Source organism: Sinocyclocheilus anshuiensis, unplaced genomic scaffold, assembly GCF_001515605.1.
Source record: "Sinocyclocheilus anshuiensis isolate Anshui unplaced genomic scaffold, SAMN03320099.WGS_v1.1 scaffold167, whole genome shotgun sequence".
Classification (NCBI taxonomy): Eukaryota; Metazoa; Chordata; class Actinopteri; order Cypriniformes; family Cyprinidae; genus Sinocyclocheilus; species Sinocyclocheilus anshuiensis.
The window spans coordinates 162,963-182,581 of NW_015552552.1; the positions used below are offsets into that span (position 1 = coordinate 162,963).

General features: G+C 39.8%; 2 protein-coding genes across 2 annotated transcripts; both read left to right on the forward strand.

The window, feature by feature from the left end:
- Positions 1–5,798: 5,798 nt before the first annotated feature.
- On the forward strand, positions 5,799–9,633 carry LOC107664420 (solute carrier family 2, facilitated glucose transporter member 1-like). The gene is made up of 6 exons (XM_016454990.1): positions 5,799–5,864; positions 6,490–6,650; positions 7,756–7,996; positions 8,115–8,277; positions 8,399–8,490; positions 9,616–9,633. Exons 1-6 carry the CDS (start codon positions 5,799–5,801, stop codon positions 9,631–9,633), a joined length of 741 nt encoding a protein of 246 aa, XP_016310476.1.
- Positions 9,634–9,739: 106 nt separating this feature from the next.
- Positions 9,740–10,849, forward strand: LOC107664421 (solute carrier family 2, facilitated glucose transporter member 2-like). Its single transcript, XM_016454991.1, has 4 exons — positions 9,740–9,823; positions 10,157–10,258; positions 10,358–10,561; positions 10,670–10,849. The coding sequence occupies exons 1-4, from the start codon at positions 9,740–9,742 to the stop codon at positions 10,847–10,849; spliced, it is 570 nt and encodes a 189-aa protein (XP_016310477.1).
- The last annotated feature ends 8,770 nt before the right edge of the window (positions 10,850–19,619 follow it).

Sequence of the window (19,619 nt, forward strand, 5' to 3'; positions counted from 1 at the left end):
AATATATATATATATATACAAATATAGATGAAAACAGTTGTGCTGCTTAATCGTTTTGTGGAAACTGTGATACAATACCATTCAAAAGTTTGGGGTAAGTAAAATTTCTGTAATAAATGCTATTCATTGAACTTCCTATTCATCAAAACATCCTGAAAAAAGGGGTTCAACAAAAATATTAAGCACCAAAAACTGTTTTCAACATTGACAATAATAAATGCCATTATTAATAACAGAGCACCAGTAATCATTGATAATAATTACCCATTAAATCAGCATATTAGAATGATTTCTGAAGGATCATGTGGCACTGATGACTGGAGTAATGATGCTGAAAATTCAGCTTTGCATTATAGGAATAAATAATATTTTAAAATATATTAAAACAGTTTTTGTAATAATATTTCACATGACTGTTTTTACTGTATTTTTGATCTTACGCGTTTGGTAGTAGGTCATTAGTGTATTCCATGCATTCAGAATTTTGCATACTCTGGACAGTATACATACTTTAGACACTAGAAATATTTCAAGTAGTATGCTATTCTGAACAGACTCAAGCTCTCTCTATAGATGTCTTAAATGTAATGTAGGTAAGAAATTATCTGATTTTGATGGAGAGCTAATTTCGTACATTTAAACTCATTTGGGACTTCATACTCCTTTGGAATCAGCTTCAGAGCATCTGTATTGTATTATATTTTGGATTGAAAGAGACTCCTAACTCCCCATTTATTGCTATGGATCAACAATTTCACCAGCGCTGCCAGTTTGGAAAGTAAAGAAAAGGTTTCCTGCTTATGAATTGCTGTTATTTCTGTTGTAAAAAATATATTGGGTACATGGCCATGCGTTTTTGTTCACGTAATCCCCTTTCTTTGCAAATCATTAACCTTAGACCAGCCTCATTCTAACTAGGAGTACTACTACAAATTCTAGATTAAAGACATACATTTATAAATGGTCGGGGTTTAGTTCTTATGTTAAAGCTCATGAATAAGAAAAGCCAGTGAATATAATGTACATATGGTCTATTAAAATTAAACAACAGCAACTTTACTGTACATCCATGCCAGTATTTAGCGAAGGGTAAGTCATTCTGTGTGAACGTGGGCCCCCTGTTGGGGAACAATTGAAAAAACATGAGTCCAATTTTACTGTTGGCCTCTGACAGGAGAATAAAGTCAAAGTAATGTTGCGCTAAAATGCCCGCTTTCTTAAAAACCTTTGAAATGAAATCAGTGACGCAGTTTAATTTGAATTTCATTTCAAGTGATCTAAACACAAGAGCAGCCAAATGACGTTGTTTCTGCGCTAAAAGCACTGAGTCACTTTCTTGGGTGAGGAGGGCTGCAATGCGGCCTGGTTTACCTGGAACTCAGCAGGCCTGAGAGCACAAGGAGGGCACTTTAACTTTATAGTCATGCTGTTTATGCCCACTTGTGATGTGGTCTGTGCGCAGGAATGCCTCTTCACCTCTGTTCATTATCCCATTGTGTTTGGCCTCCCCTTTTTATTCCCTTGGATTGGCTGCACATATGAAGTAGGCTACCCTGGGAATTCTTTGCATCCCAATTGGCTTCATGTCCTCAGTGCAGATAAAGTGTACAGTAAATCATGTTCTGAAGTCTTAATGGGTAGGTAAATGTGGCAACAGTTGAAACAGCCCACATGTTCACTTCAAATTGGTTTGTTCTCTGTAGTAGTATGTTTCACACTGTAGCTCCCTGAGAGGACTGCTTGTCTTAGTTTAAATTTGGGAATGATAAAAGTGGGATCTGTAAAAGTGTAGATTAAGATAAAATACTGATGTGTTACAGCACATTGCAGCATATGGGAATTTGAATGTTTAGAAATGCAAATTTGAAAACATGCTACTGTTCTTTTATTATACAAGGAGCCTTGAACTTATGTTATTACTTGTTATTGATATTTACTCAGTCTTTTTTAAAATGAGTTATTACATTAATTAAATCTGAAATCGTTGTTTTAAATTGAATCTATTTCACTATCAACAAGTACTGATGGTTACAGTAAATCTGTTGTTCCAAATCCATTTCTTTTTCCCTGTGTGAACACAAAAGGAGTTTTTGTAGAATCTTCATGCAGCTCTTTTCCATATACAGTTCATACTAAATACACAATACCTTTGACCTTTTTGTGGTGCATTACTTTACATTTGCTAATAATCACCTTCAAATTGCTATGATCCAGTCAGTTGTTAACATACAAAAATGGCTATACATTCTTAAAAATAAAGGTTTCAAAAGGGTGCTTTTGCAGTGATGCCATAGAAGAAACATTTGAACAGTTCCTAAAATAACCAAGTTTTGAAGAACATTTAAAAAAATATCAAGAAACTTTTTCAACTATAAAGAACCTTTTCTGCATTTGGAAGGTTCCATTGATGTTCAAGTTTCTTCATAGGACCATTGATGCCAATAAAGAACCTTTATTTTTAAGAGTTTAGAATTTATTTCTTTTTTTAATCGCTTTAATATTAAGATTAATATCCCAGTTGCTTGCTATCCTTGTCTGTGCAAAGTTATAATCCAATAATTCAACTCATAACCACATTAAACTGGTAAATTCACAAATTTTCACTTATGATATGTGCAAAAATACGAAAAAGGGACAGAATATGGCAAAGTACTGTGTACATGGAGCAAACTCCACCCACGGGAAATACATTGGTAATGCATAACTAGAACTTCATCTGTCTAGAACTGCAGCAAATTAAAAACTGAGAGATTAGACAACATGAATTGACGCTGTTGACAGAACATTCCTTTTGCAGCATTTAATTTTGCACTTTAATGGTGCTAAAATTTGAAACACTCAGCACTTGAAAACAGCGTTGAAACATTTGCATATATTGAAGCAAGCAAATGAAGCACAGCAGTTCAAACACTCACACATAAACTGAACTAAATGTTGTGAATTGTTGCATGTTCCTGTGAAATGTATTAGGCCTGGACTGACTCACTCATAGACACAGGATAATGCATATGCACTAATCATGAAGCAGTGGTTGCAGCAATGCTAAACGGAACCATGTCAGTCCTTTGCACTAAGCAATAAGAGCCAACCATTGACAATATCATGCATTCACACACACACATAATGTAGTCCAAAGTCTGGCACTAATAAAATGCTTGTTATATTATTATCTACATCATTATATTTATATATGTATTATTTACATGTATTTACATGCAGGTACAACTTATATTACTTGAAATTATTATATTATATTATATTATATTATATTATATTATATTATATTATATTATATTATATTATATTATATTATATTATATTATATTAATTATTAAATGGCTGTACTTTTAATGTTAGCAACAACAAAACCTGATGATCCATGTTATACAGCACATAAGAATATTCAAATAAAACTTGTATTTATTTATTTATTTATTGATGTATTTGTTTGTTTATTTAACTTTTTTGTTTGTTTGTTTGTTCGTTCATTCATTCTTTCACTTGTTTGTTTGTTTGTTTGTTTGTTTGTTTGTTTGTTTGTTTGTTTGTTTTTAATTAAACATGATTGATGTCACAAATTTAATTCGATTTACAAATGTCTTAGTTGTTTGTTTAAAATAAAACGTAAGCTTATTTTTAAAGTCAACTTTCCAGATTTAAACAGAAAAAAAAGGTTTTGAAAATTATCTATAGTAAGTAATAAAGTCATATTATCAGGTTTTTGAATTCCATTATTTTGTCTCTAATTCAATGACTGAATAAAATAAAATAAAATAAAATAAAATACAATTTGAATAAAACAACATGTTAGACCCCAACTAACAAATTCTGTCTCTCCGAACAAAACAATATCGCTGATTATAACACCCTGCATGCATTGTAGCATGAAAAAATATGTGGGTAGTGTAACATAATTTTTTTTTTTTTATATTATTAGTAATATTTTTTTCTGTTTTCTGACTTTATTTATGCTGTAGTTGTTTTTGTCATGAAGGATTAGTTTTTTTTATTGTAGTTATTTATTTATGTTAATTGTTGAGGTTTGTGTGTTAAGTGGTGATGTTAACAATGCATTTGAATGTAATACTGATAAAACAATAAATCAAATGTATTCTATGGGAAAATATCCCTTATGCTGGCCTGGTAAAAGGCCCAGAGCTCATTGAGCAGCAAAGGCTCATCGCTGCAATTCCATCAGACCCAGCTCAAATTCACCAGGCCGGTGTGAGTTCAGCGTGGCTCCCAGGGGTCCCAGAGACGGTGGTGTCCTGGTAGGTGCAGGGGTGTGAGGGACGGCTCAGTGTAGGTGGAAGGGGGAGGAAAATGAGAAGTCGTGGGAATGGGTTGGGTGTGGGGGGTTTCAGAGACAGTTCAGGATAGATGGATGCCATTCTGCAGAACGCCGGTCTTCGATGGTGCTAGTGAACAGTGAGGTGTAATTTCATGGATGAAGTCAAGACATTCACAAGAGGTGCCAGGGAACAGTGAGGACATTTTTGAGCCGCTGTCAGACACTTCTGAGCAGAGCTGTTGGCAACTCTTCCTGACTATTATATACCGGTAAGTGATATGTCATTCTGTTATTGAAGAGAACTGGCCAGTATTGTCACAGATACTTCACTGGATTTTTGTTAGAATAAAAAACATCATCTATATGTTATAAAGTACAGTGATATTAGACATTTGAATAGTTTGAAACTGTACAGTGATTCTGATGCTCATGTTACATGTCACATGATGGGCAGGGTCATTATCATTAACCAAAACTAAAACCATAAAAAATAGTTTAGTTTAGTTTAGTTTAGTTTAGTTTAGTTTAGTTTAGTTTAGTTTAGTTTAGTTTAGTTTAGTTCACCTAGTTGTCAAAGCAACATTTCTCATTTTTGTTTGGTTCAATGTACTAAAGTAACCTAAAAAAAAAAAGTAACTAAAGTTACTGGTAAATAAATAAATATTATATTTAAATTATGTTTAAAGTGTTAGTCATTTTGTTGTGTGTCCTTATTGTCATTATTTATTTAAATGTAAATTTATTTTAATAAATAATGACAACAAGGATTTATTTATTTATTTTGCCGATATATAACTTTAGAATTAATAACATTACAAATTCATAATTTTAATTTTTAATTTATTTATTTTACATTTTTAATTAATAATATGCATCTCCCAATATTCATATCAGTCGTTAACAAATGGCCAATTCATAAAATATTACCCACAATTCTTGCATTAATAGTTTATCAATCATTACAAATTGAAATATAATCTAAAAATATAACATATGTAAACTATGCAAACTATACAAATATAAAAACAACTAAAATAACTAAAGATGGGCATGAATGAACTTATATCATGAAGTTATTAAATAAAGCTTGTATAATATTTCAGCACACTAACCAACCACTTGAGCAACATAAAATTGGTTCAACAGTCTTCAAAGGCAATTCATTCAAATTTTATAAAGCAATTAATAAATTCTTGAAAAAAAAATCTATGTAAAAATATTTTTTCCCTTCATTCAGGTGTTGAGATTCATTCAAGGCCAATGGCTTTAATGGAGGTTAGTGCATATCAACAGATCCGTTATTCCATTCTTTCATCCTTCATCATACACTGTAAACAAAATGTTTGCATATTGTTGTGTATATACAATATAGCTATACAGTTTATATAAGTGGATATATAGTTTGAACACTGAGCATGCCTTATATGTGATTGCCCTGTTAAATTGATTAACTGCAACACATCCTTGCACTCAGAATCAGCTGACCGTCTCGTTGCTGACCTCCATCATGGCGGCGGTGCTCGGCTCGCTCCAGATAGGATACCACACAGGCAACATCAACGCCCCTGCCCGAGTGAGTAGAGTTGACTTTGGGGGTCAGGCGCTGGTTAGCATGGTTTCTCAGTTTACATACAAACTTCTCAGGGCCCTCATAAAACACTGAATAAATTTGACCAAGTCAGAGAATATTTCTCTTCAGGCAGCGCTGGATTTGGAAGGCTTCATATTTGCGCACAGGTAGCTATGATGTCTAGCTTGTGTTGATTTATCGTCTGTGTGTGGATATAGTCCAGTTCCCTCCGGCCGGTTTTTCATTATGAAAACATTGGGACTGGTCTCAAGATATTAGTCATGTCTTTCAAGCAAGTGAAATGCACTTTCAGAGTAAAGTATTAAAATTACAGGCTGCTCTGAGTTTCTGTCCACATTAGCATTACGTACTGTTTGCTTGTTGATGTATTATGTAGTGTCTGAAATTAAAGTATTGACTCATTTAATCATTACTCAGACTCAAATTAAGAGGCAGTTAATATTTTTAAACCCAAATGGCTATATTTAAAGTCTGTGCACAACAGTTTTTCTGAAACAAGTATGACTTTGGGAGTTTGCGATGTATATCTATTATCATGAAACTGCTTGTGTGAGCATGTAGCAAGGTGTGGTTTATGATTAATATTCTTTTGGTTTTCTTCAATGAGGTCATTGAGGAGTTTTTCAACATGACATGGAGATCCAGACACAATCAGTCAATACCAGACCACAGTCTCACATTCCTGTGGTCCCTCTCTGTTAGTATTAAGGACTTTGGAGCACTGCTTGGATCACTGGGGGTCAAAGGTCTTGCTGACACCTTTGGGAGGTGAGAAAATCTTTTTTATATCACAGATGCCCAGTCCACTTTTCACTTTTTATTTATTTATTTATTTATTTCTTTGTTTGTTTGTTTGTTTAGCTTTTTGGGGTATATTAATAATAATAATAATAATAATAATAAAAACGTATTATTATTATTATTATTATTATTATTATTATTAGCCACACTGTTATATCCCTGCAACATTTCTTTCCATTTAAAATTAAAAAAAAAAATGAATGAATGAATGAATGAATGAATAACCATATTAAATTAAAATTGCCATGTTAAATTAAAAAAGTAGGTTTGAAGGTTGATTTTTTATTTTTTTTTTAGGTAAATAACTAGAAAATTGCACTGCATTGGTATTCTATGTGACATTATTCACAATACATATTTTGTATTTTCTGTAAATGAATGAATGAATGAATGCATGAATGAATGAATGAATGAATGAATGAATGAATGAAACAAGCAAACAAACAAACTCATCCATGTGAATTATGTCCCCTAACCAAAATAACATGACATGGTCAGTATAAGTGTACATGTGAAATAGCTATGTAAAATACATACTTGTAAAGAGAACATTTTTCTTTGTATTTAAAGGCACTTTAATAATTTCACTTCTTCAATATGTTATCAGAAACATAAAAAAAAGCTTATTAATAGTTTTGAAAGCAGCACTTATTCCTAAAAGTGTCCCACCCAGTTATACAGTATGTGAGTGAAATATTTTGAAATAATTTGGTCTCACTTTATATTAGGTGGCCTTAACTACTATGTACTTATATTTAAATTAATAATTTGATACAATGCACTTATTGTGTACATACATGTTTTTACATTGTACTTATGTTTAAAAAAATACCTGCATGTAATTACATCTGTAATTAATTTCTGTAATTACATTTATAATTGCACTGTTGACCCATCTACACCTTAACCCACCATTAAACCTAACTCCAAACCTGTTCCTAACCTTACCCGTGTCCCACCTCAATAGCAGCAAAAGTGTACCTTGTATTTATTTTTTGATGTAAGTACATAGTAGTTAAGGCCACTTAATATAAAGTGGAGCCAATAATTCTATCAATACATTTCCTTGCAGACGTAATGCTATTCTGATAGTGAATGCCTTATCCGTGGTGGGTGCCTCTCTGATGTTCATGAGCAAAGTCACAGCATCATTTGAAGTGCTTATTGTGGGTCGGCTGATCTTTGGCTTGTTCTGCGGCCTGGTGATGAGCCTGAACCCGCTGTACATCCAAGGTGTCTCGCCTACAAACCTCCGTGGTGCCTTTGCAACTCTGAACCAGGTCTCCTTCGCCTCAGGCATTCTGCTGGGCATGGTGAGACAGACCTGCTCCCATTCTTTTTCCAACTTTGTCCATAGTTCTGAAAATCGTAAATAACTGAGGCCTGGATCTCATCAGTGCAACCTGATGGTTTGTTGTGTGTATATCTCAGGTGGTGGGCTTGGAAACTGTATTGGGCACAGAGAAATACTGGTCCCTGATGTTGTCTCTGTCCCTTATTCCTGCAACGCTCCAGTATATGAGCCTTCCTTTTTGCCCTGAAAGCCCACGCTACCTCTTCATCAACAGGGGCAAAGAAAAAGAAGCAGAGGCGGGTGAGTTAATGATCATTATTTTGGGATAGAACGTTGACTTATGACTCACTTCGAACAGAAGTAAACTTGTAAAACCTAGTGTGACAAGGAGTTCGATCCAGCATCTTTCTTTCCATTACAGCCCTGAGAAGACTTCGGGGAAATCCAGAGATGGTGATGAAAGAAATGGAGGAGATGAGAGAGGAAGCAGCCCACAGTGAAACAGGAGTGACTGTGAGAGAATTCCTCAGGAAGCGACGCTACAGGCAGCCGATAATACTTGTGCTTATCATAAACTTGGGCAGTCAGCTATCTGGATTCAATGCGGTTGGTGTTTCAACTGAAAAAATCTTTCCGTATTTTCATGAGTATGATGGTAGTGACAATTCAATAGATGGGGAAAGTGTTGGGGAAGTTACTTTTAAAAGTAGTCCAATATTACATTGTTCCATAAAAAAGTAACTAATTACGTTACTTAGTAACTCTTTATGAAAAGTAATGCATTAATTAATTAATATGTTGTTACTTTTGTCACCTGGACTGTGCTTGCTTATTTGTTTATTTAATAAAAAGCTCAGATATTTTATTGTAAATTTAAAAGTAATGAGTTACTGGTTAATTAAAAAAAGTAATGTGATTACATAACTCGCATTACTTGTAATGCATTAATCCTAATACTGCATTCAAGTCATTCAAGTCAAGTTATCTTTATTTCTAGTGCTTCATAGAATATAGAAGCAGCTTTGTACTAATAAAGAGGAAAATAACAGAATCAATGATGAAAATTTTGTCAAATATGGGACAAATTAACATTCAATAGTGTCATTACAGCTCTACAGAAGTCTATTGGTTTATTATTTAGCTCAAATGTTGATTCATTTCAATAACATTGCAAGATTGTGAAATTCATAAATTATGAAACAAATTCATCTTAGCTCTACATAAGACAATAGTGGCATCATTCAGCTCTGTTCATTTTGTGTTGTTCTCACTTGATGGGGTCAAATCGTTAACAGTACTGAATATTAATTTTCATTTAAACCCTAACTAAGCAAACCAAAGGTGACAGTGGCAAGGAAGCCAAAATCCATCAGATGACACAAATAAAGAAAAAAACCTTGAGGGAAACCAGGATCAGTCAGGAGGTCCTTTCTCCATTGGCCTAAATGAACAAACACTTGTATTTAACATAGTCATAATTAAATTTTGCCACCAAGACTTTTTACACCTTTTGAGTAATAGCATGAAAAAAAAAAAAAAAAGATCTCAAGTTATAACTGGATGAATGTGCTTTCGCTGTAATGATATGTGAATACAACACTGCCTGATTAATAGTCATGTTTTCTCACACCAATACAGATCCCCAAAGATAAATAGTGTAAAGATCGTCACATGATTTGCAAGCACAGCAAAATTGCCCAGAATAACACTTTACCATGTTTTTAATTTTTTTTTCTTCCAGATCATAAATTATTCTACAAAAATGTTTGCCCAGTCCAATTTTGATGAAGCCAAATATCTGACACTTGGGGTGGGGTCTGTTAATGTGGCATTCACCATAGTAGCAGTGAGTATTTATTATATGATGTTCATGTTCAGTCTAGTCAGTGTTATATGGCATTATTTTAATTTGTTCAAATTATTTATTTATTTATTTATTTTAACTGGCCTATACAGTAATTTACTCTATATGCCAGTAAAATAAATAAGAGGCAGATTAAGATTATCCACTTTAGAATAAAACCAATTTCTAGGTCTCTCATGTACATGAAAATAGCTGTTTGGTTCTCTTTTTATTGAGGATAAGGTTACTTTGTGTACATTTTACAAGACTTTTGTAACTGAATTAAAAATAAATTAACCTTCTTGGATATTTTGTTTTTCTCTCTCTTCTCCACAGTTCTTTTTGGTGGAGAGAGCAGGACGCAGGAAACTGTTGATTGCTGGATTTCTGTCACTAGCGCTCTGCAACCTACTTATGACCATCACATATTCCATACTGGTGAGGCTGAAGATTCTTTTTCATACTCCAGAAATTAGGTCAAAATTCCTGACTCTTCTCTACATCTCCTCTCCTTTCTTCTCTCTTTTCTCTTTTCAGGCCATAGTGCCAGACATCCGCAATATGCAGGTGTTGGTGATTTTCTTCCTGATCTCATCTTATGAAGTGGGGCCTGGGCCAATCTCTTGGTTCATTGCTGCTGAGCTTTTTGACCAGTCAGCCCGTCCCATTGCTATGGCCTTCACTAGCATGCTTAACTGGGGAGGGAAGTTTTTACTAGCACTGCTCTTTCCACCTCTTCTGGTACGTGCATCTCTTGTTTTTAGCACATGAAGATCAACACAAGATCTATTTTGAGCATTTATATGGTATAATATAGTTCACTTTAATGCATCAAATTCTTGTTTGCAGAAAATGTGTGGGGCCTACGTCTACCTCCTCTTCATGTGTATGGCCTTGATTGCCTTCACCTACACCATGTTTCGTCTTCCTGAGACCAAGGGACGAACTTTTGATGACATTGCGGCTGAGTTTCGTGGGGCCGAAGGCATTCCACTACATAACAAGACCACATTTAACACCTTTACCTGATCACTCTCAGCTTTAGGGTTAACAAGACCAACAGTGATCAACTCAAATGCAAATGATGTGTTTACACAACCAATTAAGTATATTAAGGACCCTGCATAGAATAGCTCATAAAAATGTTAACCTTTAACATTTATTTTGAAAAAGGACAACCTTGTAGACGATCTCAGAGAAAACATAACCTTTGCAAGTTTTTATCACACTGTGAAATCTCACAACTCTGCGGTTTGTATACTCTTGCCAGATATCTATGGTAGAAGCTGCAAGCCAAGTTTAAGAAACCATACTACCAAACAATTTGACTGACGACATTCACAGGTATATTAACAGTGAAATTACTTTATAGTAATTTGTTAGTAAAACATACTCGGTTATAAACGTAACCTCGGTTCCCTGAGTTACGGGATCTCACAACTCTGCGGTTTGTATACTCTTGCCAGATATCTATGGTAGAAGCTGCAAGCCAAGTTTAAGAAACCATACTACCAAACAATTTGACTGACGACATTCACAGGTATATTAACAGTGAAATTACTTTATAGTAATTTGTTAGTAAAACATACTCGGTTATAAACGTAACCTCGGTTCCCTGAGTTACGGGATCTCACAACTCTGCGGTTTGTATACTCTTGCCAGATATCTATGGTAGAAGCTGCAAGCCAAGTTTAAGAAACCATACTACCAAACAATTTGACTGACGACATTCACAGGTATATTAACAGTGAAATTACTTTATAGTAATTTGTTAGTAAAACATACTCGGTTATAAACGTAACCTCGGTTCCCTGAGTTACGGGAACGAGTACTGCGTCTGCTAGACGCTATGGGTAAAAAGTCCTTTTTTCTCCTGAAATTAAGCCTTTTTCAATCACACAGTGAAACTGCATGGCCATTCGAACGAACCAATGGCTCGGCAGCGGTGCTGCACAAACCTATGGCAGCGAATCCCGCCAAAGCCCGCCAGAATGGGCGGAGTCATCTGGCTATATAAGCACCCGCTTCGCCATAGGATTCAGGTTACTTCGACTGAAGCGACGACTGAGTCGTGCAGCTGCATGGCACGGCTAGCAACGCAGTACTCGTCCCCGTATCTCAGGGAACCGAGGTTACATTTGTAACCGAGTACGTTCCCTTTCGATACTACACTCTACTGCATCTGCTAGATGCTATGGGAACAGTACAATCACGCCGTGCCATGGCAGAGGAACGACCAAGATAATTCTTGTCCTAAGCACCTCAGGGCCCAAGAAACAAGAACAATAACTCCTCCAGGCTAAACAGGCTAGCCTCATGAAGGCCTCACCCAGCCGAGTGATCGTTCCAACAGACTTGTGCAGCCTCAGCACCCAAGGGGGCCGAGAGCGCACAAGCAAGCTCTCTGACAGGTCTGGGCATATTACATCCAAACTGCACTCAGAGCGAACTGCGCACCATCTAAGCAGAAAGAACCCTAGCCTGCAAGGCAGGGACATCCAGCTTATAGAACCTAGTAAAAGTGGACGGCGAGGCCCAGCCGGCCGCCGCACAAATGTCTGCAATGGTCACGCCGCTAGACCACGCCCACGAAGAGGCGATGCTTCTAGTTGAGTGGGCTTGTACTCCAGCTGGGCATTGCAGGCCCAGGGAAGAGTAGGCTAGTGAAATAGCGCCGATTATCCACTTAGAAAGTTTCTGCTTCGTGACCGGGTGTCTTTTAGCGCTGCCACTGACGCAAACAAAGAGTTGTTCTGACTGCCTAAATTGGGCGGAACGCTCGATGTCGACCTCCAGAGCCCTAACTGGGCAGAGTAAATTTAACTCCTGGTCCTACCAGGTTGATAGAGGTTGATAACCTGTCAAGAGTTAAGAGATGAACGGAGTCAAGAGCACTTTAGGTACATACCCATGCCTTTTCAGGACGACCCTGGAGTCGAGGCAATTAGGGCTTATAGAAAGTGCCTGCAAGTCACCCACTCGTTTGACCGATGCTAACGCTAGTAGCAGACTGCAGCGGCTCAAAGGGAGGGCCCATCAAGGTCCTCAGAACAGTGGGCAGGTCCCACGTAGGGACAGTGAGAGGCCGAGGTGGATTTAGCCTTCTGGCTCCTCTCAGAAAACGAACAACAAGGTTGTTCGTCAAGGCGTGAGAAGCCGCTATAGCCGCCACATAGACCTTGAGCATGGACGGGGAGTGACCCTTGTCCAACATCTCCTGCAGGAAGGACAGTATCACAGATATGTCGCAAGTGAGCAGATCCTCGCCGCGGTTTGAGCACCAGGCAGAGAACACTGACCATTTAAGGGCGTAGAGACGTCTTGTCGTCGGATCTCAATCCTGAGAAATGGTGTTCAATACACACTCTGAAACATAGATTGGGCAGTGAGAATTGTCTTCTGAGGCGAAGGGGTCTACTTCCGCCCTGCCGAAGACTTCCCGGATTTGTTGAACTGTCTGTGGATGAAGCATCCACTCCTCTGAGGGGACCTTGCTTCGTGACAACATATCCGCTCCTCGGTTCAATAGGCCTGGAACGCGTGCTGCTCTCAGCGAACATAGGTTTAGCTTTGCCCATTCCAAGAGGCGCTCTACTAATACAAGGAGCCGCTTCGAGGATAGCCCCCCCCTGGCGATTTACCTTATCTTGAGGTCTGGTAGGAAGGTTTGACAGGCCCGCCATACCGCCATCATTTCAAGGCAGTTGATGTGCAGACTGCTTTCCGCTATCGACCAGAGGCCGAACGTCAGTTTCCCTTCGCACAGAGCTCCCCAACCTGTGTTGGAAGCATCCGTCGAAACCACCTTCCTCCTGTAGACCATTCCCAGGGGAACTCCCTGTTCCATCCATTGAATGTTCATCCAGCGGGGCAGGGACGTTATACAGGCCTGATCTACCCTGATAATTAGGCGTCCATGACGCCACTCGTAGGATGGAACTCGCGGTTTCAGCCAGTGTTGGAAGGGGCGTGCTCTGCTGTGACCTTCGCTTCCATCTGAGCCGAGTCGAACACTGTTCCCAGGAACGAGACTCGTTGGCTGGGAACCAGTGCGCTCTTGGCAAAATTTACCCTGAGCCCCAGACATTCCAAATGGCTGAGGAGAAGGGCTTTGTGAGATAGTGACTCCTCCCTTGACTGGGCCAGGACGAGCCAGTTGTCGAGGAAAGAGCCGCATCCATGCACTTCGTAAAAGTGCGTGGAGCCAGGGACAGCCTGAAGGGAAGGACCGTGTACTGATAAGCCACTCCCTCGAAGGCGAATCTCAAGAATGGCCTGTGATGGGGGGCTATCTGGATATGAAAGTAGGCGTCTTTCAGATCCAGAGAAAATAACCAGTCCCCTGGGCAGATTTGCGAGAGGATCTGTTTCAGTGTAATCATTCTGAATGGCCGTCTCATGAGGGCGTAATACAGTCATCTGAGATCGAGGATGGGCCGTAGGGGCCGGGGAAACCACTTCTATGGCTCCTTTTTCCAGCAAATTCCTCACTTCAGTGCGCAAGACGTGTGCGTTCGCACTCTGAACCGAAGTGGGGACCACTCCGCTGAAGCGCGGGGGTCTTTGAGTGAATTGGAGTGAGTAACCTCGTTTTATTATCCCCATAACCCATTCTGATACCGCGGGGATGGCGTGCCACGCCTCGGACAGTGGTTGGGTTGGTTCGAGTGCCCGGTCGCTGCAAGGGAACCTGGTACTCATGAGAAATGGAAGAGGAAATTTGCTCTCTCTTTGAAATTGTTTGTGTTTTATTTTTCCCACTATAACAGTGGATCGCTGTTTGGGCTCGTGAAAGGGCCCAGAGTTTACAGCAAAAACATTGCCGGCTGCACACGGAACTGAACGGGGTGACTGGCAGCTTATGAGAGGCAGCTTGGGGGGTGGTCCAGCTGCAGCGAGACTTGGCCCCCTCCTCTTCCTGCTCCTCTGCTCAGCATGGCGAGGCGCCGGGTCCAGCACTAGCTTAGGCCGGGGGCCCTGACGTTTTGGAAACGGGTAGTGCTTGGCTGAGCGGGAACGTCTTCTAGGTTCAGGTTTGGCTGGCTGGGAGGCGGTGGCCGCCGCTGGTGCAGGCTTCGCGGGCTGCTGAGTCGGCGCAGACTTGGGGCGACTCGAGGCAGATGCAGAGCTGGAGCACTTGGGTAGGAAGTGTCGCATGGCCTGGGACGAATTCTGTGCTTCAGTAAAGAGCTCAGCGAAGCCCTCGACAGCCGATCCGAATAGACCGTTCGGGAGACCGGAGTGTCGAGGAACGGAACCATGTCAGCGTCCTAAATCTCGGTCAGGGTCAGTCATAGGTGACGCTCCAGTACAACCAGACTGGCCATGGAGCGTCCAATCGGCTGAGCCGTGGTCTTTGTTGTGCACAAAGCCAGGTCTGTCTCGCTTCTGAGCTCTCTGAGCGTCGCGGGGTCCGGGCCTGACTCGTCTGCGCTGGCAATGAGCTTGGCCTGGAAGACCTAGAGCACGGCCATTGAGTGGAGCGCGAAGGCCGCTTTCCCAGCCAATGAGTAGGCACGACCAGTGAGGGCTGACGTCGCCCTGCATGGCTTGGATGGATGGGCAGCCTTAGCCTTCCAGCCGATCGCAGTGGGTGGGAAGAGATGCGAGGCCACTGCCCCGTCGAGCGGAGGCAACTTCTCATACCCCCTGCCTTCAGCGCCGTCGGCCGAGGTGAGGGCGGATGAAGCAGCAGTGCGGAGGTGGGCAGAGTATGGGGCGTGCCACGATCTGGTGAGCTTGTCGTGGACCTCCGGAAAGAAAGGAGAGGATCGCTGGTGAGGGGCTTGACGGCGCCCCAGCAAGAACCACTCGTCCAGACGGCTGCGGGAGGGTTCTTCCAGCAGAGACCACTCCAATCCCAGCTCTTCGACGGCTTTGGAGAGGACACGGAGTAATTCGGCATCTGTCCCGGGTTTAGCGTCGCTGGGCTCGGATGGTGGCAGGGGGGCGGGGTCAGCAATCAAACCCGACAGCTCCTCCGCGTCCGAGGCTGCTAATGACAGGCTGTCATCCAACAGCTCTTCGTCACTCCCACCAAACGAGACCAGATCACTCACGCTTCAGAAGGACGCTGGTCTGTCTCGGTGAAGAGGACGGGGGAAGCCTCTCTATGTGGAGAGAGCGAGGTACGCGGGACCTGAGCCGACGTAAGCTCACTCGCATCCAGGCGCTGAGAACCTCTGCCCCGCTGTTTTTTCCTCACAGGTTCCTGGGAGGAATAAAACGGGAGGGTGCGAGGGGTGGGGTCGCTTTCAGTAAAGAAAGCTATCCACGAGCGTAGAGAGGTCAAGACTCATGCTCTCGCAGTGGGACCAATTTGTCTCGGTGAGCGTGAATTCCGCGTGGGATTTCCCCAAGCAGGAAACGCACTCACGATGGCCGTCATCGGTGTGCAAGGGGGCCCTGTACATATTACTTTTTACTAGGGATGCACCGAAACCGATACTGGTATCGGGTACTCGTACTCGTAATCGTTAAAATGACCCGATACCAAACGCCGATACCACACAGCATGTGATAAGCGCCATATTCAAACAAAGAAACACCAACAACAGACATACAAATGCAATAAAAATATCGGTATCGGTAGTCGGTATCGGCAAGTAACAAAAATAAAAGTATCGGTATCGGGTGAGTACTGGAAAAAGTGGTATCGGTGCATCCCTACTTTTTACCCATAGCGTCTGGCAGACGCAGTACTAGTGTAGTATCGAAAGGGAACCATGTAACCTATGTTCACTGTATAAGCATTCCCTGAGACATTTGCAATATGCCTGATTTTTCTTTAATTCATTTCTCATTTAACTGTTGATAGGACATGTGAATATGATTGTAAACATGAAATAAAAGCATTACTGCATTTTGTTTCACTTTAACAAGAAGTGCTACACATTGCTCTAATTTGCCTATCATTGTTTTCCTTTTCTTTTCTTTTCTTTTCTTTCTTTCCTTCTTTCTTTCTTTCTTTCTTTCTTTCTTTCTTAAAAAAATTGGAAACATCCAGAGTCCCTAAAAAATGGGAAGGTCAGGTGAATTTCATAACAGCCTTTTTAAAAGAGAATATTAAGGACATGACATTGTGGACATCTTGTGAACTCCAAGGAAAAGCTTGGAATTTATTTCTTGTTTCATGTTGTCTATAACAAGGTAATTACAAGATTACAAGAACAGAGAGAGTTTCTCGTTAGCAGAACCCATTAAAATCAAATATTAAGACAAACACACTCTTCACAGTGGAAAAATGAAATGCACTCGAAAGAAGCCACAGAGTTTTACAGCTCAATTAAGCAGACCTGTAAAATATAGCAGCATTTCTTAACAGTCCTTCATAGTCCAGTAATGAGAACCATTTGAAACTATCAGCTTTCGTGAGGAGATTCTGTCACTTAGTCATGTGCTTGTTATATCTAATTATCTAATTAAAATACGCAGACAATCACCTGACATAGTACTGTATAAAATGTCACATATAACAATTATACAATTGAGTCAAGAAAGAGTTGTGCCTGTATTACCAGTTGAGTTGTCAATCACATTGTTATTCCACATTGTGGGATAAACTTTGTGTGCTGTTTCTTAGGGTACGTAGGGTGACTATACATCCTCTTTTCCTGGATATGCCCTGGCCAGGATTTCTAAATTGCCTAAAATGTCCAGGTTTACTCTTGAAGTGCTCTATACAGTCCTCATACATTATGTTTGTGTATTTGCATTGCAAATGCCATGACTGGCTGATTATGTACAATGCCTGCATGCTATTGGTCAAACTACTGTTCAGTTATTTCCTTCAGCAAGTATGAAAACAATAGGAAAACAAAACCAAAACCTGGAAATTTAAGGCAATTTAAAAATCCCAGCCAGCTCATATCTGTGATAAATTGGATATACTGTATGTTTGTCCTAGATTACTGCACATTTTGGGAAAATACATCATCAAAGCTCTGTCAAGGTATACATACAGAAAATACTGCATTATGCAGAAATGACATACAGTATGGTAGTGTGCTATTTTGTTTTTCCTTGCAAATCATTTTCCCTACTACTAAAAAACACTTGTAATTTTAAAAGCAAACGATAGGGGGAGCTCATGATCTATTGTAAAATATTGCAACATTGAACAGCAAACTATTGTAGAATATTGGGCAGCAGTCTCCCATATTTCTACATTCTTGTCTACAGCAGCCAATCTGCTCAAATTTAAAGCTGATGCTTTGTGAATGGAGCATTTGCACAACACTGGTACGTAGTACAAGCAAATGTTTAGATATCTCACTGAGTGTGCTAAACACAAAAAGACCAAATTTAAACACAGAATTAACTAAAAAGCGTTTCATACAAGTATCGGTCTCTAATCCTTAAAAACCTTTCAACGAGTGACAACACAGTGTACTTCAGAGCAACAAGCACACCTACTGCAAATAGTCAAGTCAAGTCATCGTTATATATTGCTTTTTACAATAAAGATTGTGTCAGTATTAAACAGGAAAATAGTGCAGAAGGAACCCCAACTCCATCGTTGTCCTCTGGCCAGACGAAACCAGCAGTTTAATTCCAGACTGCAACAAAGTCAGATTGCGCAGAAGACTCATCTGGTTCCTGTGGTCTTGTGCCGATGAACGTCTAGGTGACAAGGTCTTTGCTGGGGATCTGTCTCTGGGGCTCATCTACTTGTCATGGTCTCCGCTGACATTCAGGGCTGTCCTGGTCGTCTCTAGGTGCTGATCCACCATCTGGACTGGATACGGATTGGATCCAGGTAACTGCAGTGACCATCTGATCTGGATACAGACTGTATCTGGGTGGCTACTGTGACCTTGGAACAAGAATGAAACAGATTAATATTAGCTGGATGGCATTCTTCTTACGATCTAACAAGTACATCAGGTGTTATGGGAAGTGTTCCCTGTTCTGGTTGGCCTAATTTATGCACCCTAACAAACATTTAATGGATTTGATTAATAGATATGTGTTAGTGTGTTCTGTATAAGCCAGGTTAAAGAGATGGGTCTCTAATCTAAATTTAAACTGAAAGAGTGTGTCTGCCTCCTGAACAACACTAGGTAGATTTTTCCAGAGTTTGGGCATTAAATAGGAAAAGGATCTGCCGCCCGCAGTTGATTTTGAAATTCTATTATCAAACTACCAGGGTTTTGAGAACGCAGTGGACGTATCAAATGACCAGAGTTTAAATGGTCAGTTGATTTTGATATTCTAGGTATTATCAAATGGCCAGAGTTTTGAGAACGCAGAGGACGTGGAGGACTACAATGCGATAAAAGGTCGCTCCAGTACTGAGGAGCTAAACCATTCAGGGCTTTATAAGTAATTAGCAAGATTTTCAAATGTATACAGTGTTTAATAGGGAGCCAGTGCAGTGTTGACAGAACTAGGCTAATATGGTCATACTTCCTGGCTCTAGTAAGAACTCTACAGTAGCTGCTGCATTTTGGACCAGCTGGAGTTTGTTTACTAAGCGCACAGAGCAACCACCTAATAAAGTGTTACAATAATCTAACCTTGAGGTCCTGAACACATGAATTAACATTTCTGTATTAGACACTGAGAGCATAGGTCGTAATTGAGATGGAAAAATTTGGTTTTACAAATGGTAGAAACGTGGCATTCGAAGTAAAGATTGCTATGAAATAGCACACCTAGGTTCCTAACCAATGTCGAAGAATTGACAGAGCAGCCATCAAGTGTTAGACAGTGTTCTAGGTTATTACATGCGGATGTTTTTTGTCCAATAATTAACACCTCTGTTTTTTCAGAATTTAGCAGTAAAAATTACGTCATC